Here is a 22,228-nt window from a genome sequence, read left to right on the forward strand (position 1 = left end):
TTTTCAAGTTCACAGTTAATACATTTCATCTCCAAAATGATCTCTGAAAGTACAGAGGAACTTAATCCAGGTATGAACTGATTTCTTTCAGGACACAGAGCTCTGCAGTTTCTTCATCTGGAAGATGGGCGTGTTAACTACAGAAAGGTAGAGATCTTGACTGTTCTCTGAACACCTACTCCCCCAGTGGTTTCCACAGATACTTGAACCAGTTTTAGAACTATGTTTGTTTGTTTTTTTTTTTTTTTTTGGCCAGGCCTGGGGCTTGAACTCAGGGCCTGAGCCCTGTCCTTGGGCTTTCTCAAGGCTAGCACTCTACCACTTGAGCCACAGTACCACTTCTGGCTTTTCTATGTATGTGGTACCGAGGAATTGAACCTGGGTCTTTGTGCGTGCTAGACCAGCACTTTACCACTAGGCCAAACTCCTGGCCCCTATTTGGGAGTTTAGGCTAGGGGTATCCTATTGATGCCAGCAGTCTTACACTTTCAGATAAGGTCAGGGGTGAAGTTTTCCAGAGAACAAAGAGAGATCCCGGTGTGGTGGGTGATCAGTGACCCACGGGAGCAACGAGAAGTTAGGAGAGCAGGGCAGGTTCCCATCATAATGTTACGGTTTAAAAGTGTATGTTTCCACCAATGCCACTGGAGTTTAAAACTGGGCGTGTGTGTGTGTTGGTGGGTCTCAGGGCTTGAATTCAGGGCCAAAGCCCTGCCCCTGAACTTTTTGTGCTCAAGGCAAACACTCTACCACCTTATGCCACAGTTCTATTTCCAGCTTCTTGGTGGTAAATTGGAGATATGAGTCTCATGGAGTTTTCTGCCTGGGATGGCTTCACATTGTTATCCTTAGATGTCATCCTCCTGAGTAGTTACTATTACAGGTGTATGCCATCAGTACTCTGCTCTCTTTTTTGTTGTTGTTGTTGTTGTCCTGGGAATTTTGTTAATCTGATAAAACTCCTTTAAATGCACAAAATGATGATATTCTTTTTTTTAAATTGTAATGTATAGAGGGGTTACAGTTATATTCACCAGATAGTAGATGCATTACTTCTCACACATTGATACTCCTTCTCATGGTTTTTTTTTTCTTTTTTTTGCCAGTCCTGGGCTTAAGTTCAGGGCCTGAGCACTGTCCTTGGACTTTCTCAAGGCTAGAGCTCTACCACTTGAGCCTCAGCACCACTTCCGGCTTTTTTCTATGTATGTGGTACCGAGGAATCGAACCCGGGTCTTCGTGCATGCTAGGCAAGCACTTTAACCACTAGGCCAAACTCCCGGCCCCCTTCTCATGTTTTTGTATAGAGGGATTATAGTTACATTTGTCAGATAGTGGATGCTTTACTTCTTAGCCATTAATACCCCTTCCCATGCTTTTCTCCCACTTTCCCTCTCCCCACCCCTCCCCAATCATCTTGTTTGTCCCCTTCCCTTCCCAATTTCAAATCTTTTTCTTTTTCCTTCAGATTTCAAATATTTTAGCAATCAGAATCATTATTTGAAAGTGTATCGTTAAAATGTTCTCTCAAATATATCTTTATAAAAAGGGAAATCATACTTAGAGAAATTGCTTATTCTCTATTCTTTATTGTGGTGTGTTTATACAATGTCATCAGGAGGAGCCAGGAAATTTTCATTTAACTTTCCTATTTTATTTTGTGTTGCTGGAATTTGAACACAAGGCCTTGCACCTGTGGAGCAAGCATGGTAGTTTGCCTAGTCTCAGACCAGGAAGCAGATGTCTTGAGATCCTCTCTCTCCTCCCACCACACTTCTGGCAGGACTACCTGAGGACTCACTTCTACTCATTCACACTTTAGTTGAACCCGTTCTGACCCTGTGCTAAACAGTATCCAGGGTCGCAGACTATTTTAAAAGACTTATATTTGATAGGAGTATGATAATTTCTGATGTCAACACTGTGGTAATTCCGTATGACATCAGAATTAGATCAAATTACGACTAGTAAATCTTGATAATCCAGTGGGGAAAGCAACATTAAGGGAATGGAAACATTATATCCCCAAGTCACTGAATCATAAGAGTTCTGACTTCACAATGTAACCAGCCTTATAGAAAAGCCTAGCTTTTGTATCTTGATTGACATTTTTGTTGACCTTGATAGAAAGTACATCCTAGCTACTCATGAGGTTGAGATCTGAGGATCATGGTTTGAAGCCTGGACAAGAAAGTCTGTGAGGGGCTGGGAGTTTGGCCTAGTGGTTAAAGTGCTTGCCTAGCATGCATGAAGACCCGGGTTCGATTCCTCGGTACCATATACATAGAAATAAAGCCGGAAATGGTGCTGAGGCTCAAGTGGTAGAGCTCTAGCCTTGAGAAAGTCCAAGGACAGTGCTCAGGCCCTGAGCTCAAGCCCAGGACTGGCAAAAAAAAAAAGAAAGTCTGTAAGACTCTTTAATACACGACCAAAAAACTGGAAGTAGTGCTTTGGCTCAAAGTGGTGGAGCGTTAACCTTGCATGAAAAATCTCTGGGACAGCATCTGAGTTCAGGCCCCACAACCAAAGGAAAACAAAACAGAAAGATAAATGGAAAAAGCTTTAGTTATACAAAGGAATTTCCATGCAGCAAAGCAGGTTATAAATGTCTTGATCAAAGTTACCTCTTGCATCATTTTCCCCTCCCATCTAAACTCCTCTCCTCAATTTTATTAATTTTGTAGAACCTGTTGAATTTTATGATGGTATTTGTGCCCCAAGATTTGCACTTTTGGGAATTCCACTTTGTTAGTATATCCAGATTGGTTTTCTACTGTGTACAGAGTGTCTGTTCCCCTTTCAGCTCCTTGGGGTCTGCAGCCAGCAGCAACTGCTTCTCACTGAGTAAGGATTAAAATTTAAAGCCAGCTTGGGCAGACAAATCCCAAGAAACTCATCAATTAACCAGCCCCAGAAGTAGAGGAGTGGCTCAGTGGATACAGTGCCAGCCTTAGACGAAAAGCTAAGTGAGAGTGGGAGGTATTGAGTTTAAGCCCAGTACTGGCATGCCGGGGCACACATGTGCTTGCATACACATGCACAAGAACCTGAAGTTATATGCTGTAGGGTGTTTCATATATATAGTTTGTGGGTCTTAGAACTATGGGCCTGGGCGCTGTCCCTGAGCTCTTCAGCTCAAGGCTAGGACTCTACTACTTTGAGGCACAGAGCCACTTCCAGTTTTCTGGTGGTTAATTGGAGATAAGAGTCTCACAGACTTTTGTTGTTCCCTGGGCTGGCTTGGAACTGCAATCCTCAAATCTCAGCCTCCTGAGTAGCTGGAATTACAGGCGTGAGCCATCAGCGCCCAGCTATCATGCATTTTTTTCCCCAGTCCTGGGGCTTGAACTCAGGGCCTGAGCACTGTCGTTGGGCTTTCTCAAAGCTAGTGTTCTACCACTTGAGCCACAGCACCACTTTTGGCTTTTCTATGTATGTGGTACTGAGGAAAAACTCCCAGCCCAGACTATCCATAAATTTTGATGAGTGATTTCCTTACCCCTGCCTGCTTTTTCCTTTGTGCCATCACCCCTGAAGTTCTGGCATCTCCTTGCTGCGAGTTTGAGAGGCCACATTTCCCAAGTTGCTGACTCCGCCCCCTAATCTTATGTGTTTCCTTCTCTCCAGCTGCTGTTAGAGCACCAGGATGCCTATCAAGCTGGGGCTGTCTTTCCTGACTCCTTCTACCCTGAAATTTGCAAAGGAGGTAAGAGGAAGATTTATAGACGGGACCATAGCACTTTTAACTCTGTAATACGATTGGAGATAGATTTTAAAAATGGGCAATAACAACGTGGTATGTTTTCCACTATTGTGAGCCAATGATTTACCTGTGTAAATATAGAATTTTTGAAAATTTTGTTTTCTGGTGAAAAACTTAAGGAATTTGCCTATGGATTTATCTTAGATTTTTAGGGTTTTTCCTTCTAAATCTTTTTTTTTCATATAATTTTTATTGTAATTAATAGAAGGGTTACATTATATTCACCAGATAGAAGGCGCGTTACTTCACAAACATTGATACCCTTTCTCATGTTTTGGTTCCCACCTTCCTCCCTAGACCCCCTTCCTTCCAAATCTTTTGTCTTCATACATATCTAATTTGGTAGCAGCTTTTTCTTCTCTCCTGATTCACTTCTATTGTGCCTTTTGGAAGTATGTGACTTTCTTAATTGCCAGAGGAAAAGCACATATAAACCACCATATTTGTCTGAAATCAGATTAATTGATATAATCAATTTAACAAGGATGAGTGATCTAAATGGGTTTAGAAAGAGATCCAGGGGGGGCCTGGGTGGTGTAAAGTAAACCAGCACAGACAGAGGAGATGCGCTTTGGCCTTGGGGTCAGCATCCAGTTCACCCAGAAGAGCTGCTTTTGCTTCTAGTCTGCAATGAATTGCAAACTGAGTCCTAAGATTACAAGCATGAACCACCAGGCTCAGCCTGATTTGTCCTCTAAGCTGAGATTGTTCCAAAGAATAACTTCTATGTTTAATTCTACAATTTTTCTGTATTTGGGAGGCATTTACATTTTTACCTCTAACAAACCTGTAGCAATCAACTTTTTTTGTTCTAGCTTCTTTGAAAATCATTTTCAGGGGTGAGTCTGGTCAAGGGACCTTGTTAAGCATATGTAGACATGTCCAAATGAGTTCCCCCCATTCAACTAATTGATACTAAGAAATGTGGGGAAAATTAAATGATTAATTTTTTTTTTCCTGGGGCTGGGAGTTTGGCCTAGTGGTAGAATGCTTGCCTAGCATGCACGAAGACCCAGGTTCAATTCCTCAGTACCACATACATAGAAAAAAGCTGGAAGTGGTGCTGAGACTCAAATGGTAGCTCTAGCTTTGAGAAAGTCCAAGGACAGTGCTCAGGCCCTGAGCTCAAGCCCAGGTCTGGCAAAAAAAAAAAAAAAATTCCTGAAAGGATTTGAGCTATGGATTGTTGCTTTCACTGGGTTTATGATTGGCACTCCATAAAGAACCTATGACACTTGGGAAGTTTAGAACAGTTTGAGTGTCACACCCCTGCTGGGGGAAATAAGATGGTACACGGGGTACTAAGCCCACTGCAGTGGTGTTTGGGTAAAATATTCACTGGAGCCTGTGCAAATTATAAACAATTACATATTTCAAATATTTCAAAGTCTATGGATTTGCTTTTGTGTATGTCTGTGCTCTTAAGTAGCACAAAAAAAATGTTGTTCATGAAGGTATTGAATCCCCCCCACCCCCCACCAAATCTAAACAATCCAAACTTGTGTCTCAGCTTTTTAACGCACCGACATGGAAATCCAGCTTCTCTTGTAGCCAGACAACATGGCGCTTTGTAAGCCAGTGTTGCTGTTTCTGGAGGGCTCTAGCCTTCACGCCTACAATCATCCCTTGCCTGCTTCAAAATGGAGTCATCTTGTGACCATCAACAGAAGAAACAAGTCAGGGAAGGGGCCATTGGGAGGAGAGATGGGAAGGGGGACTTAGCAGCAGGGTAGACAGGTAGTGGTGGGAGGTGGGATCTGGAAACTCTTCCAGCTTCTAAAAATTCAGAACACTGCCTTTGTTTTGTCAGGAAAATACCATGACGTGTCAGAAAGCACTCACTGGACTCCGTTTCTGAATGCGAGCATTCATTATATCCGAGAGAACTACCCTCTTCCCTGGGAAAAGGTAGGCAGGGTCTCTAAACCTCAACTAGTTTCATCCTGGAGCTGCCATGCTCTGATTTTGCATTTGTACTTACCCTCTGTGACTGCCCCACTCCAGGCCCTAATTAAAATTAGATTAGTTGTTAGTGCTCTAGGAGTTGCATTTATGTGAGTTGGGATATTTGTTATTTAGAGACATTGAGCATGAATGCTTTCATAATTGGTGACTGCTTTGAGGCCAACTATGGATTTAATATGGTGATAGTGATTAGAACGTCAGTATCTCATCAGTAATCAAGATGCACTAGGTGCCCAGTTAGTATTTGAGTAGATTGGGAAAAACAAGTTTGAAAGTACATTAGTTCTAGACACTCACTACAAATCTAAATACATTCTATGTAGCTTTGGTATCTTGGAACTATAATGTATATGCCTCTAATTTCTCATTGAATCTCAATAGCTGAATCTCAATAAGTCATCCTTATAAAAACCTTTTATAGAATTGTTTTATCCCAACACACATGGCTCTAACTTGCTTGTTTGGCAGGACACGGAGAAACTGGTAGCTTTCTTGTTTGGAATTACTTCTCACATGGTGGCTGATGTCAGCTGGCACAGCCTGGGGATTGAACAGGGATTTCTTAGGACGATGGGAGAGGTAAGTAATTATCTCTATGGCTGATGACTTTATGAGAATGTTGTGGTCACACTGATGATTAAAAAAAAGGACTTTATGTATGTATGCATATATACATGTGCCAACATTTAGGCCTAGTGCTGTCCCTTGGCTTTTTTATTTGAAATTGGCACTCTACCACTTGAGATACAGCTTTTTGCAGGTTACTTGAAGAGTCTTAGGGACTTAACCTGCGCCTGCTGGCTTTCAAACTCAATCCTCAGATCTTAGCTTCTTGAGCAGGTTGGATTACAGGCATGAGCCACTGATGCCCAGCTCAAAAAAGACTCTTAAAAGAAAGAAAAACTTTAGGTTGCTGTAGTCTAATGTTATATGGAAACAAGATTTGTTGCTGAAATGGTTTGTGGTAATTTAGAATTCTTCTATTATATTCATTCACTTTTTTTTTTGATAGTACTGGATTTCAATACTGCTGATGCCCTACCACTTAAACTACATCTCTCAGCCCAATTAATTCCTTTCATTCATGTCACTGGAGCAAACTGATCCACAAGAACTAAGTGACAAATGTATATTTATAAAAGTAAAAGGTGTGATGATTTCTTTAAGCTGTGTATCTCAAGGATTAAAATGGCTGCCACTTAGCTCAATTTAACTTTTTTTCCCCCCTATCCTCCAACTTGGCTTACACAATGGCTTAGCTGCTGAAAGACCCTGCTATCCTGAATCGATAGGAATCTCATTTTGATAGAAATGTAAACTGGGACTCCATTAGGGATTTTGTATATACCCTAGAAAGGACAGTAGAGTAGCATATTATTTTTGGTGCTTCTCAGCATTCACTGGGGTAGGCTAACACCTCCCCACTGCTGTCTTGATGGGTGACACTTTGGGTTACAGCTGCTGATACACTCACCTGTTTCTTTCTTTCACAGATTGACTTCCATGGCTCCTATTCTCAGGCCCATTCAGTGGGTGATTTTGGTACTGTTTACATTTGTCCTGTTCCCGCTGCCCCCTCCCCCCACCCTCGTAGCAATAGTTCACTTAGAATGAAATCACTATCATGCTTTAGGTTTATTGTATTTTGTGAGTAATGTATGCTAACTTTATATTTTGTGAGTAATGTAATCACTTATAATGAGATCACTATCACGCTTTATGTGTATTATATTTTGTGAGTAATCTGAGTATGTGTGTGTGCACACGTGCATGGATGCATGCATGCACTTCAGTGCCAGTATTAGGGCTTGAACCCAGAATATCACACTTTTGCATGATATTGTTGTTGTTATTTTAAATTGGAGGTAAGAGTCTCATGGACTTTCCTACCCAGGCTGGGACAATCCTCAGATCTCAGCCTCCTAACTACAATTACAGGTGTGAGCCATCAGTGCCTGGATTTGCATAGCTTTTTTATGCTCAAGGGTGGTGCTTTACCACTTGACCCTCAGCTTTTTGCTGGTAAATTGGATGTAAGAGTCTTACAGACTTTGCTGCACAGGCTGGCTTTGAATTTTAGTCTTTAGCTCTTAGTCTCCTGAGTAGACAGGATTACTTAAATGTTGTCAGGATTACTTTAATGTTGAAGTCTATTTAGAGTACAGACATAGCTCACTCAACAGAGAAATGTGTATTAAAATCCATACATTTTATCCATTTTAGAAAAATTCTCCTTTTATATCAGATTACAAATCCTTAGCCAGTTATCTTTTAATCTATTCCATGTTAGTGTTAACTTGGTAAAGTCTGTATTTTTTTTCCCTGTAGTTTAAATATACAAGTTAAATGGTGAATGACATGTAAAAGAATACTTACGATCTACCTTTTCTCCAAGCAAAAAGAAAATTAGTTCTTTGGTTTCAATAGCTAGGATTTTTAAAAGATCATTTTTTTTTCTTTTGGGAAAAATATACCTATACATAGAACAAGAGAATCATGCAACCATGTGGAGAATACTTGGTCTGGTTTGTGAGACCCTGAGTTGAAAGAAGTACATAATGTTGTCACTGATCCAAAAATGTTAATTTCCCTTTTGCCACATAGGAGGAGATGTGATGAGCCAGTTCCAGTTTAATTTTAATTATCTTGCAAGACGCTGGTAAGAACAGTGGACTTTGAAAAAAATTAGCGAAAACTAATTGTACACAGAGATTTCATTGCAATTTTTGTTTTTGAGCTATTTTTAAGCATAGAGTATATGATTAACTGTAGTCACCACCCTGGATGGGACACCAGAGCTATTTCTCCTACCTCTAACTTTGTACCCACTGACCCCATCTCACCCTCTTTTACTTTGCCCAATTTCTGGTAACCATTGTACTACTCTCTGCCTCTACAAGACTGATCTACTTTATTGATTCCATATATGAGAAAGATCATGTGGTATTTTGCCCTCTTCTAGTTGATTGCTGGTATATAGGAATGCAAGTGGGTTTTAAATTTTTGAATTAAATTTTGCATTAAATTCTTGTATTAGAAACATTTCTAATCTATGTTATTAATCTAAGAACTTAATTGGGATTCTTTACAACTTACAGACGCACTATCGTCTAAAATTGTGGGCCTTTTCTTATCTTTTGAACTTGCATACTTTCAGTCTTATGTTCTTGCTGTGATACTCTGGCAAAGGTCTCACGCACAGTGCTAAATGTAGTAGTGAGACTAAACATACTTATTTTGTTTCTGATGTGAAAATATTTTCAAAGTTTCAGCATTGTCTCACTAATATGATTTTTTGGCTTTCCTTTATTAAGAAAGTATGTTAACATAATGAAGTATATTAATCTGAATATTCAGCCTTACTGTCCTGGACAAACCCATTTTGTCATGGTATCATATCATTTTTGTATTTGTTGCATATGTTCTATTTTAGGGTATTGTCTGTGCTTTTATTGGTGAGCTTATACAATCATTTTTTTCTATTTCTGTATGATTTTAGTATCAAAGCTCTGCTGGTTTCATGTGTACAGATGAGGGGACTGTCCTTTGATGTTCTCTGAGAGCTTGTGTAATATTAAAAATGTAATCTCTTGAGTGTTGGATGGATTTTTGCTCATAAAGCTACTTAGTTCTATTGTTTTCTCTGTAAGAACTTAAAAATCTTTAGTGATAAGATTATATATAGTTTTCAATTCTTTCTTCAGTTTTGTGTTTTTCTAGGACTTTTCTATTTTTGGAAGGGATCAAACATCCTAAGATTGTTCATAATACTGGATTATTTGCTTTTGTTTCTTTTGTTTTTGTTTTCTGTCAGTCATGGGGCTTGAACTCTGGGCCTTCCAGTCCTGGAGCTGGAACTCAGGGTCTGGGCACTGTCTTTGGACACTTCTTGCTCAAGGCTAGAGCTCTGCCACTTGAGCCACAGCGCCACTTCCGGCTTTTTCTGTTTATGTGGTATGAGGGCTTCATGCATGCTAGGCAAGCACTCTACCACTGGGCTATGCTCTCAGCCCCTCAGCCTCTTGAGTAGCTAGGATTGTAGGCATGAGCCACCAGCAGCCGGCTTTGCTGTTATCCATTTATTTTTATCCTGCTTTTTCATATATATACATATGTATATGCATATGTATAAATGTATATCTGTATTTAGTGTGTGTGACTGTGTTTGTACAGGTGTCTGCCAGTCCTGGGACTTGAATTCAGGCCCCAGGAACTATATTTGAGCTTTTGTGCTCCAGGCTAGTGTTCTACCACTTGAGCCACAGCTTTACTCTGTTTTTGCTCATTAATTGGAGATAAGAGTCTCACAGACTTTCCTGCTGAGGCTGAATAAGAACCAAAAATCCCTCAGATCTCAGCCTCCTGAGTAGCTAGGATTATAGACATGAGCCACCAGTGTCTAGCCTCTCACTTTATTTGAAGTAAAATATAAATTTTATATTGTACTGATGGTATTATAAATTCATTTCTCTATTTAAAGTCTTCTATTCTGAAATCTATTTTTTTCTATCTTCTTTGGGTTTCTTTTTTTGTTGTTGTTTTACTGGGGTTTGAACTCAGGACTTTACACTTCTACCCCTAACCATGCCTCCATCCCATTTGTTGTGTTTCTATGATATTTGTTGAGTCTTGTTGAGTCTTGATTTATAGCCCAGAATATCAATTCTTGTCTTTTTTTGTGCAGTCCTGGGCCTTGAACTCAGGGCCTGAGCACTGTTCTTGTATTTTCTTAAGGCTAGAGCTCTACCACTTGAGCCACAGCACCATTTCTGGCTTTTTTTTAATGTATGTTATACTGAGGAATTGAACCCAGGTCTTCGTGCATGCTAGGCAAGCACTCTACCACTAGGCTAAACTCCCTGCCCAGAATATCAATTTCTATGCTAATTGTAGTAAATATTACACAAGAACTGGAAAAATATTCCATAAGACTTGGAAAAAAGTCATTTCTTCGAGTTTGATTTATTGCTAATGATTATGTTTATTATCTTAATGGTTCTGTTTATTATTTGATTTATTCTTGGGTTCAAAAGATTTGTACAGTTTAAGTACTCTTACCATTTTCTTTTGTCTGGGTGATCTAACAATTTTTGACAGACATTAATTTTAAAATTAAAATTCGTTAAAATCAACTTAAAATTAAAATTGATGGTGGATTTTCCAAGTTTTTCTTATGTTCTATCAGCACTTATCTTGAAGATAGAATACTAGATGAGAATACTAGATGCATTCAAGTTTCAAGATGCTGTATTTCTGGTGAACTGAATTTCTTTTTTTGTTGCAAAAGTGCTTGTTTCTTTCTTTAATGCCTACTTTACCATAGGACTATGGTTCCACTGGTCATCTGTTGTTTTCCATGCTGCTTGCATTACTTGGGGCTTGAGTCAGGCTTGCATTTCTCCAGTGAGGGAGAGTTAGCCATGCATTCTCTAGGCTACCTTGAGGCACTGTTAGCTGGAACCCTGTTAAGCAACATTCAACCACAGAAGCTTTCTGACTGTACTGATAACATGAATGCAAGACAAAATATTCCTGGGAGTGACTACCAATTTGAAGTGGTAAAGATTGGGTTGCCATTTCTGAGGACATTTCTTTACATTCCAGGATGGATATAGAATGCCATTTTTTTCTAGCCTTGTTTTTTGTTGTTGTTGGTTTATCCATAATTCATGTGCATATTGAAAGTAATAGGGTTAATGTAAATATACCTTCTGAGATGGCCCACCTTAGGCCACTCAGGACACTCTTGTGTCCTGGCTCTTGCTTGTCATAAAAGGCTTTCAGGTCCCCAGGTTTAGAAAATAACACGCTTGTTATTAAAGCCCTTCAGATCCCCAGGTTTAGAAAATAACACGCTTGTCATAAAAGCCCTTCAGATCCCCAGGTTTAGAAAATAACACCAGGGTGAAAGTTGGCCCACTTCTCTAAAGTTTGCAGTTCTTACTTATTTTTTGTATTTGGAAACTTTTTGCTGTCTTGCTAGCTTAGTGATTCATCAAAACAAATATTTTTGTTATTTTTCTCTAGCTTTAAAAAATTTGAGAACACTATTCTGGCATTCTTACTTAAAAAAGGCTTCTCAATCTCATCTTTCTTATAAATAAACATGAATCATGTTTTTATTGGTTGTGATTTTTTCTTATGTGTTTTGTCTTGAAATTAATGATGATTTAGTGTAAATCAAATTATAAAACAACTAACCTTCCAGCTGAAATAACTAAGATTGTGAACCAAAAGCTGGGAGTCATTTCCTGTCTGTTGTAATTTCCAGTCATTCAATGTACCTTTACAAATACTTGATGTAGAATCACTGAACAAATTATATAATATCTTGTGCCTTAATGTCCACTGAAGAAAAATGGTGATGTAATAATACTAACCATCATCATCACTGGAAGGATTGAATTACTAACCTGTAAAGACTGTCATACAATACCTGACATATAATTATTGGGTGCTGTTTCTTTTGAGGTTCTTGCTATCTGCAACCAGGCATCGGAACATCCCTTATTTTATTCTAATGCATTACCTAGGTACATACCCGTCACAGACCTCCTGGGAATTTATAAGAAACTCTATGGTCGCGATGTCATCACCAAGAATACCATTGTTGACTGTACACACCTTCAGTTCTTGGCAATGTAAGTGGAACAAGAGGAAAGCCTGCAACTGATTTTACAGGACTTTTAGGATGCTTTTTATGTTTCAGTTTTTAGGATACTTTCGTATGTTAGTTCTGAGTGTGGGTTTTGGATATATAGATTTTGCTTATTCAAAGGTAGTTGCATGAAGTGGTATCAGGTGGATGGAGCTTTTTCTTATTTGTTTTATTTCCTTATAGAAATTGCAAGTCACTATCATTATTGTTTATATTTCAGGTATGGTGAGATGTATGCTGTTTCCAAGGTAAAGATATGCTTCTTGCATAGTTTCATTTGAAAGGATTACATAGACCACAGGAATGCACCTTACTTTATTTTTCTTTCTGCTGCAGTTGTATTCCACATACTCTACCAAGTCCCCATTTCTGGTGGAACAGTTCCAAGAGTATTTCCTTGGAGGCCTGGATGATATGGCGTTTTGGTCCACTAACATCTATCGGCTAACTAGCTTCATGCTAGAGAATGGGACCAGGTGAATTATTATTCCATTTCTTAAACCAGTCACTCTGAACCTTGGTACACTGAGCAGAACGCTCAAATTTTTCTGTCGATCAAACAAAAGCAAAACAACTTCATGAAGTGTTGCCTTAATCTACCTAAGGAGGACAAGAACAGAAATTAGGTCATCTGATTATCTCAAAAGCCATCCAGCTGGCTTAGCTAATGCCAAGGTAGAGACACAGGGACTGTGAAGTTTGTGGCCTATGAGAAATAACTCAGGTAGGAAGGAATCAGCCTCTCCAGGTGGCACTCCATCTTTTGGGGAGCACATTTAGGGGAGGAATGCCATCTTTCCCACTGATTGTACTCTAGTGGTTGCTTATTTCCTCTACACCTGAACTGACCATGTAGGATTGGGGAGAGCTGTTCCAAGAGGGTATTTTCATCTATCAGTAAAAGGACAGAAACCACTAGAAACCTAGCCATATTGCCCCCAGCTCCCAAAATAAAATTAGAAAGAAATAAATCAAACACAGTCTTCTGTGGATCTCTGCCCCTGAACACAAATAGGACAGCTGGTCAACCTCCTTGTCCTCTTCTTAGCAGGTCAGGATGAGAGTTGGAGATGCCATGTACAGTCCAGAGTGAACAGGCGCAGCCCACTCCCAGCTGCAAGAGAACTCTTAAGAAAAATCCACCTGTTGTTCCATGGGTGCCAGGGTTCCTCTGGGAACCCCTTTGTCATTCGTGTTGGACACACCCCACCACTCCATCACAGTGCATAGTGTGTCAGGCAGGGAGTGGTGAGAAGGGCAGGAAGCAGAGACTGATGCAGGGCAGGGTGGAGCCAAAGCTCTGTCCTCATCACCAGCTGTAGAAACATGAGATTCCCTGGTCAGGGGCTGAGTCTGGGAGGCAGTTGTAGGGCAGGATTATAGGAGAGTGGATGTTTGTAATTAGTGGCCTGTAGGAGCAGAGCTTCAGAATATAATGGTTCGAATGATGTTTTACTGCCCTCCAAAGAATGTGCTAGTATTCACATAATACTGTAATTTCATATTTTGTTGATTTGAAATAAGATTCTCTTTATTCAATTAGTACACAATAAACTTTTTTTTTTTCCAGTCCTGGGCTTGGGCTCAGGGACTGAGCACTGTCCTTGGACTTTTCTCAAGGCTAGAGCTCTGCCATGTGAGCCTCAGCACCACTTCCAGCTTTTTTCTATGTATGTGGTACCGAGGAATCGAACCGGGTCTTTGAACATGCTAGGCAAGCACTCTACCACTAGGACAAACTCCCAGTCCAATAAATTTGTTTTTAAAGGATTGTGAGCAACAACTTGGCAGGGCTAGTCTTACTGGAGCTGGGTGACAGGGGCTCACACCATTTAAAGCCAGCCCAGGAAGGAAAGTCCATGATATCCAGGTAACTACCAAAAATTGGAAGAGATGCTGCAGCTAGAGTTGTAGAGCTTTGAGCAAAAGAACTCAGGGGCAGCGTCTAGGCTCTGAGTTCAAGCTCCAGGACGTGTGTGTGTGTGTGTGTGTGTGTGTGTATGTATGTGTGTGTGTGTGTATACACACTCTTCCCCTCTTAATAAAAATGTCATTTTCCATAGTGAAAGAAATCTTAAGTCAAATCCCTAATCCATCTATCATAGCTATGGACTTTTAGGTACATGGTTGTAGAGAGGTTGGGGTTTGAAATTTGGGAGATTTGCCACTTACATGTGAATCATCTGAAAGGAATTGTGAAATCTCCCCAAGCCTTCATTTTTTTCTCTCATCTGTAAAATGGACACAGTAATCCTTCTATTGTTATAAGGATGCAGGTAATAAATGAATATTAATTCAAAGGGTTTGGTATGAGTAAGCATTTAGAAAATGTTGGCTACTATTATTATAAAAATTATGAGGAAGGACTCAGCACCGTATTGTGTTGAGTGAATGACCTGCATTTTCATGTTTGGTTTGCATTTGGCTCTGCCATAGCTAAAGGAAGATGTGTAATTGAACCACCCCCTTTGATTCAGGATAAATAATTAAGAGGAACAGAGTTCTTGTCTCTTGATCCCTGTCCTAATTTACCAGATATGCACTTCAAATTGTGCCCTTACACATAAAAAGATTGGTCTAAATTTATACAAATTCATGGTAAATTTGGCAAGGACTTCAAAGAAAGAGAATAAATAAGTTTGTAACAGAAAAAAATACAAATATTTTCATCTTACACACATCTTCCAACTTACGAAAAATAGTTTACCTCCCAAAGGAACTTAATGCTATTTGAAACCTACAGTTTCCTAAAAATATAGTGAAATAATGAATGGCAACCATGACTATGTCCTCAGTCAGACCTCTGCTTATCTCAAAGTGGGTTTGCAAGATTTACCAAGCTGCCTTCTTTCCAAATGATGGCAGGGAAACAAAGAAGACTGGGAGAACCTTTAGCTCAGCTCATAGCTGACATGGAAAGCTTACCTTTGGCTTCTGAGGCCGCTGGAGGTTCATGTCTATGATGCGAGCTACTCAGGAAGCTGAGGTCGGAGGATCCCAGTTCATAGCCAGCTTAGGAAGAAAATTTGTGAGACTCTTATCGCTAATGAACCAGCAGAAAGCTGGCAATGGAAGCGTGGCTTAAATGGCAAAGTGTCAGCCTTGAGCAAAAAGCTAAGTAAAAGTTAGAGGCTACTAAGCACTGGTGGTTCACACCTATAATCCTAGCTACTCAGGAGACTGAGATCTGACTGAGGATGGCAGTTTGAAGCCAGCCCTGGCAAGAAACTCTGTGAGTTTTATCTCCAATAAACTACTCAGAAAAAGCTGGAAATGGTACTGTGGCTCAAGTGGCATAACAGTACTAGCCTTAAGCAAAAAGCTCAGGGACAGAGCCCAGGCCCTGAGTTCAAGTCCCAGGATTGGCACATGCACACAAAGAAGTTAAACCATGAGTTCAGCCTTAGTTCACACACACATACACACACACACACACACACACTCTCTCTCTCTGTCTATATCCCATTCCTTACTGGATCTTTCTGTTCTGGATGGGAAAGCCCTTCTTAGAGGCCATCCTTTACTTTCTCCAAGATCAAAAGGGGATATTTCATTTCCTTTTTACCGAAATGTAGAATGTTTTATTGAAAGAAGGAAATTGAGCCATTCAAAGAAATTTGGACACATGGATATCACCAGGCAGAAGGCAATGTACTTGGGACCCAGTTTGTCATCGTCTCTAATTCTTGGGATATTTTGCATTAACATTTGGCAGCCCAGCAGCGAGGCAAGGGAAGGTATGAGTTAGAGGTGAGAGTTTATAGTATTGTCACTAACCTGTCAGTGTAGAAAGATTATGGCCTTTCCTTGGTCCTATATGGTTAGGTAAAGGACACTTTAAAACCTTTCAAAGGTGGTTTAAAATGCCAGTTATTCTTGGGTCAAATTTTTGGTTGAAAAGACTATAGAATAATGACTGACTTGTGCATCTCTTTCCCAGTGACTGCAGCCTACCTGAGAACCCTCTCTTTATTGCCTGTGCTGGCCAGAAAAACAACAGCCTCAGGTAAGTGGATTCCAAAATAATTTACAGGAAAACAACATCCCATCCAGTGGGACTTCCCTTTCAGTGCTGAATCATATATGCATTTCTAAGACAGTCAGGGGTTCGTGTTTTAGCTTTGCCATTCACAGCCATGTCAGTTACAAATTGCTATATTTTTTGAGCTATAACTTCCTTTTGTTTAAGGGAACAGAGATGAAAATTACGGGTTATGTGTGATCATGAACATGAGGCAGTTTGCACAGTCTCTGTGAATTGTAGTTTGTGTTCTGATTGCTGTTATGATCATTGTCATATATATCTTATTCAGACTTCATCCTGAAAAAGCATTTTATCAATGAGACAGGACAGGGAGGTGCCCTCTCTGCACATTCCTGAGGAGGAGGCCAGAAGGCCAGGTTTATAGGAGAATTGGAATCTCCTGTGAGAGCCAGGACCAACCATTCATTCATTCATTCATTCATTCAATAATGTTGAAGGGTAGGGGGAGGGAAATGGGTACAAAAGCATAAGAAGTGATATCAATGTGTGAGAAATAAAGCACCCACTATCTGGTGAATGTAACTGTAACCCTTGTATACATTGCCTCGATAATAAAAAATAAAATAAAAAATAATGTTGAAGGCTTTTGTTCTTGTTGCAGCACTTTGAGACTGTAGGAAATATCAAAGTTTTTTTTTTGTTTGTTTTCTTTATATCTTCAGTGCAGGAGTTGGACCGAAAGCTATGAACACATTTACACAAACATTTTACCACTCGTAGTCTAAGCTCTAGAAATAACCAGTTTTTAGAAGGATAGGGTTTATGCCTGGAAGTTTTTTATAAGATTTTTCCATAGTGCAATCTTTTCTAAAATTTTGTTGTTCTGAATTAGTCCATCTTTTTCGGGGGAAAGGGTACGGGGGGTGTCAGTCCTGGGCCACTGTCCCTAAGCTTTTGTGCTTAATGCTAGGGCTCTATCACTTGAGCCACCGTTCCACTTCCAGCTTTTTTGGTGTTTCATTAGAGGTAAGAGTCTCATGGATTTTTCTGCTTGCTGGCTTTGAACCATAATACTCACATTTCAACCACCTGAATAGCTAGGACTATAAGCCACCCGTGTCTGGCTTTCTTCAATCTTTTTTTTGTTGTTGTCGGTGGTTGTGGGGCTTGAGCTCTGGGCTTAGGTGCTGTCCCTGAGCTCTTCAGCTCAAGGTTAGTGCTCTACCACTGAGCCACTGTACCACTTTTGAACTGTGATCCTAAGATCTTAGCCTCTTGTGTAGCTAGGATTATAGACATGAGATACCAATGCTTGGCTTCTTCAATCTTTCGGTATTACAATTGTGTGATATTTTTTCAAGTACTGCGGTGAGCATCCTAGGTGGTGCTCTCTCACTGAGCTGTATATCCTAGCTGGAAATGTTGACCGTGTCGTCTTCTCAGTGAATTTTTTTTCCCCTTAGTGAACCATCTTATTACTCTGCCATTTTCAGCAGCTCCAAAGGTCAGAAGAGTGATTTTCATAGGAATTGGAATACATCTGTGAGTAAAGATATTAGAAAAAACATCAACTACACTGGAAGAGGAGTGTTCTTCAGCGTGGACTCCTGGACCCCGGTGAGAACCTCTTTATATTCATGGAGAAACATCATGTGGTTTCTCTCATTAACTTGTTCTGTAGAGTCTCTGGAGATTGGCTCTCTAAGGACCATTTAATAACCAGGGCTTGTGCCAGGCTGAAGACTAGACTTGGCTTCTAAATGTACTATGTTCCACAGAACTCCTAAGATGTGAGTGTGTACCTGACTAGCCTTTGTCAAGTTTGGTGGAGTCCTGGGAAGCCTTGGGTGGGTGCTGTTTTGGCCTTAATCCAAGTGTGTCAGCAATGTTGAAGGTTCCCTGTGTCCTGTGCACAGCCATGGGGTGAGAGACAATCCTGCATATGACATTCCTCCACAGGGCCTGGAAGTATAAAATAAGGAATCAGACTTCATCTTTGGAAATTCTCACCCTTATGAGGAGTGATAAATATATTTTTTAAAAAAAGGAGCCATGATACAGTAATACACAACAAATACCGTGCTTCCATTGGGGGGCTGGCAGATATACATAGCAAGAAGGTAATTTTTCTGTTAGTAGCTATTTTATAAAGAAAGTGATATTTGAGTGAGGCCTTGATGTAAGTATGACTCAGAGGGTAGTTTTGATATCAAATACAAGTATAGTTCTAGTCTGAGTGGACTTGGCTTTTTGTCTGTAAATATTCAGATAAGCTCTGCAAAACAATTTGGTTGGTTTTCAGTATGTCCAAACTCACTTTTCCCATACATGTCCTGCCCTCTTGGGTTATAATTCTACATCGCTCACTGTAACTTGGGGGGCATGAAGTTACTGTAATTGCCTGTTCTAAGTGATCTTGTTGCTAGGAATTCCTGTTTTATTTTTGTGCATGTCCCCAGACTTGAACCTAAAGGATATGCATTGTCCCTGAGCTTTTGTGCCAAGTTTAGCACTCTACCATTGGAGCCTTTTGGCTTTTTGATGTTTAATTGGAGATAAAGGTCTCATAGACTTTCTTGCCCATACAGTCATCTTCAAATCTCAGGCTCATGAGTAGCTAGAATTACAGGCAGGAGACACACATACCTGGCTCCTGCATTATTTTATTTATTTATTTAATTAATTAATTTATAACACTGCTAGAGTTATTTAGCTCATTTGCTTTACAAAAGCCCAGTCACTTTATTGATGGTACTGTGTGCCTTTCCTTGTCTATTTTGACTGCCCACCCTTGGTTTTCTTTTTTTTTTCCCTAGGATTCTGTATCCTTTGTATATCAGGCTTTGGAAAAGAAATTACGGATGATGTTTTCAAGCAGTTCCTGGGAGCCACTGAAGCATGTCTCCAGCCCCTCGGCCTCTTACTTCTCCTCAGTTCCTTACGCCAGGCTTGGTTGGTATGTATACTATATGACCGGACTTGTGAATGTCACTATCAGTATTCCTTTCATTCAGCCACTTGTGAGGAGTTTTAAGTGGCATCTGTTGGTATCCTATTTTCTTCTCAATTCATCACCCCCAAATTATTAATTTAGTGGGTAAGATGTAGTGTCACTGATGTGCTTGGACTTGGCACAAAGATTTGGGAGGTGAATGATGTCTCTTCATTTGTGGCTGTTCCTGGTCTCCTTCCTCAAAGAGCTGAAGAAGGCTTCCTGTTAGACTGTCAGCCACACAGCCCCAGCCCCAAGATCTCCTAATCAGTACTGACCCTCTGAGGGACAAAGAATGTAGTGACTCCTCTGGCCTTTACCCCTTTTCCTGTGACCATGCCATGTTTCTTTTCCTTTTTCTTTCCTTTTCTGTCTTTTTTTTTTTTTTTTCGTGCCAGCACTTGGGCTTGAACTCAGGACCTCATGCTCTCACTTGGCTTTTTTGGCTCAAAGTTGGCACTCTTCGACTTAAGTCATACTTGGTTTTCCAGCTTTTGAGTGGTTACTTGATTGGAGAGAAGAGTTTCAAGGACTTTTCTGCCTAGTAGGCTGGCTTTGAACCATAACCCTTGTAATCCCAAGTAGCAAGGACTGCAGATGTGAGCCACTGGTAGCTGACTTTTGTCATGTTCCTTTATATGGCCATAAAGACTTTTGGTCTTTACATTTTCTATTTTATTTTAAAGGTTTGAGCCCTTAAAAACTGTTCAATTCTGTCACTGGCAAATCATGAATCTCATTTAAAAGACTCCATTAAATATGTGGGATATCTAACACAGTAAGAGGTGTTCTGCTTAGCTATGGTAGAAATGAAGAATTTCTAATACGAGGTCATGTTCAATTTGATAACATTGGAGTAAGCAGGTTAGAAAATGGTCTGTATCACTGATGGGATTTGCTGGGTATATATATCCTATCTTCTTTCTCAGGCCAGCCTAGATTGTAAAGTGGCTACTCTGCTTTGGCACAAGACTACTTTTCACCTATTTAGGTTATGTGGTCCAGAGGTCTTGATTTGTACGTGGCTTATTTATTTATTTATTTATTTAGTGGAAAGTGAGAGGGTGAGGCATTCAAACAGTAGGGTTTCCAAAGTAAATATTTATAGCAGCCACAGAGGGAGGAAAGCCAGTGAGAGAAAGCTAAATCATTGAACTCTTGAAAGGGAAGAGGCAGGTGCCAGTTTTAGCCATACCCCTCAGTGGACTGCAGTGGCTGTCTTGTTCCCCTCTTTCCTCTTAAGGGCAATGATCTCTGCGGATCTCAACCAGGATGGGCACAATGACCTCGTGGCAGGCGCACCAGGCTTCAGCTCTCCTGGCCACTTCCAGATCGGGCGTGTGTACCTCATCTATGGCAGTGAGCTGGGCCTGCCCCCTATTGACCTGGACCTAGACAAAGAGGCCCACACGATCCTCCAGGGCTTCCAGGTGAGCTGTATATCTGTTGTTTTCCTCAGTGGTCTCAGGAAGCTACTGCCTCAATTCTGCAAAATGTGTTTGTTTTTATGTTGCCAGCATCCCAGCCTCAATTGCTCAAATCCTTTGGCAGGTTCTTCAGGAATAACAAGCAGTAACAAGAATAATTCCAGAAATATTTGGTAGCCTACAGTTGTGGCCTATATTTTTATCTTCAAAAACACCTATGCTATTTCTCTCACTCTGTCATTAACTCTTGTGTATTTCATGTCTTGCTTTCTCAAACACACACACACACACGCGCGTGCACATACTGTGTAAGATACTTTGGGTATCCAGGGGCATTGTGATATAAATTTTTAAAAAGTTAAACAGAATGTTTATTTCAAAGTAAAAGGGGAAAATAGCTAAACTCTCCCCAAATAAGAGTCCTCTCTCCTCTCCTCTCCTTTCTTCCCTCTCCCTTCCTTTCCCCTCTCCTCCTTTCTTCCTTTTTTCTCCCCTCCCCACCTTGTAAGAAAATAAATTTAGCTATACAGAAATATTGTAAAGACAGAAATTCCATGTACTCTTTTCTTGAGTTTAATTATAAAAAAAAACAACAAGAGTACATTAGTAAACTCTACTCTTTGTGCAGATTTCATTCCCTTCAAGTAGCTTTTCAGCTCTTAAACCCCTCATGGTTATACAGCTCCTCATGGAATGTGGACATGATTAATTCAATAAGTCCTTAGGTCCTGAAGTACTTGTCATGAGTCACTACAATAGTAATGAAAGGCCAGGCAGAGAGAGCTCTGCTATTGGTCCCAGAGTGTGCAGGCTGAGAAGGACACTAGCCATGTACTGTGGTGCCTCGGTTCCAGTGCTGGCGTTGGATCAGAGTTCTTTCCCTAGAAAAGCTGTGTCTTCACCTACAGTTAGTGGAGAGAAATCAGGATGCCTACTAGAATACCTATTTAAAAAGCACAGAAAAGTACAATGGATTTGATGAAATGAGCACCGATTCTGAGGTTGTCTGGTCAGTATATGTGATCACACAGTCTTGAGGAAAATTTCCAAAAGAAGTGAACACATTGCTGTTGTTTCTTAGTGGTCCACGCTGCCTGCCAGACTGCCGGGTAAAATCTAAATAATCCATTGGGCTCAGGTGGACAGGGGAAAAAAGGTAAGATGAGGTAAATTTTCTGGAAGTTTACTTGGTTGAGGAAGGAGCTGGCTCTAGGTTCCTCTCTGTGGTGAGTGACTGTGGGTGATTTGGAAGATGGCAGGATTAAGGCAGATACTGGAGATGAGAATCCTGAGCCCCAGCTCTGGGCTGCTCCCAGCTCTTGTGGTAGAGGATTATCTATAATGGAGGATTAGGGTTCTCAACAACTTGCCTTTGTTCTTCACTAAGAAAACCTGGCTTGCCTGCCAGGGGTTTCCCAGCATGGCTGCTGCTGATGGA

General features: G+C 40.4%; 1 protein-coding gene across 2 annotated transcripts in view; it reads left to right on the forward strand.

Moving 5' to 3' along the window:
- Positions 1–22,228, forward strand: part of Gpld1 (glycosylphosphatidylinositol specific phospholipase D1) — a 44,402-nt gene that overhangs the window by 9,987 nt on the left and 12,187 nt on the right. Inside the window, exons 4-16 of one of the 2 annotated variants that reach the window (XM_090356301.1) lie at positions 92–147; positions 3,628–3,706; positions 5,574–5,671; positions 6,197–6,307; positions 7,222–7,270; positions 8,333–8,387; positions 12,262–12,369; positions 12,607–12,634; positions 12,723–12,862; positions 16,327–16,392; positions 17,868–17,988; positions 19,188–19,327; positions 20,607–20,793. In XM_090356301.1, the coding sequence (XP_090212427.1) occupies positions 92–147; positions 3,628–3,706; positions 5,574–5,671; positions 6,197–6,307; positions 7,222–7,270; positions 8,333–8,387; positions 12,262–12,369; positions 12,607–12,634; positions 12,723–12,862; positions 16,327–16,392; positions 17,868–17,988; positions 19,188–19,327; positions 20,607–20,793 (1,238 nt within the window). Of the gene's footprint in view, positions 1–91; positions 148–3,627; positions 3,707–5,573; positions 5,672–6,196; positions 6,308–7,221; positions 7,271–8,332; positions 8,388–12,261; positions 12,370–12,606; positions 12,635–12,722; positions 12,863–16,326; positions 16,393–17,864; positions 17,989–19,187; positions 19,328–20,606; positions 20,794–22,228 lie in introns of both variants that reach the window. The other variant, XM_090356300.1, reaches the window with a different exon arrangement.

The sequence above is a fragment of the Megascapheus bottae genome, chromosome 22 (genome assembly GCF_031878675.1).
Source record: "Megascapheus bottae isolate mThoBot1 chromosome 22, mThoBot2.hap1, whole genome shotgun sequence".
Classification (NCBI taxonomy): Eukaryota; Metazoa; Chordata; class Mammalia; order Rodentia; family Geomyidae; genus Megascapheus; species Megascapheus bottae.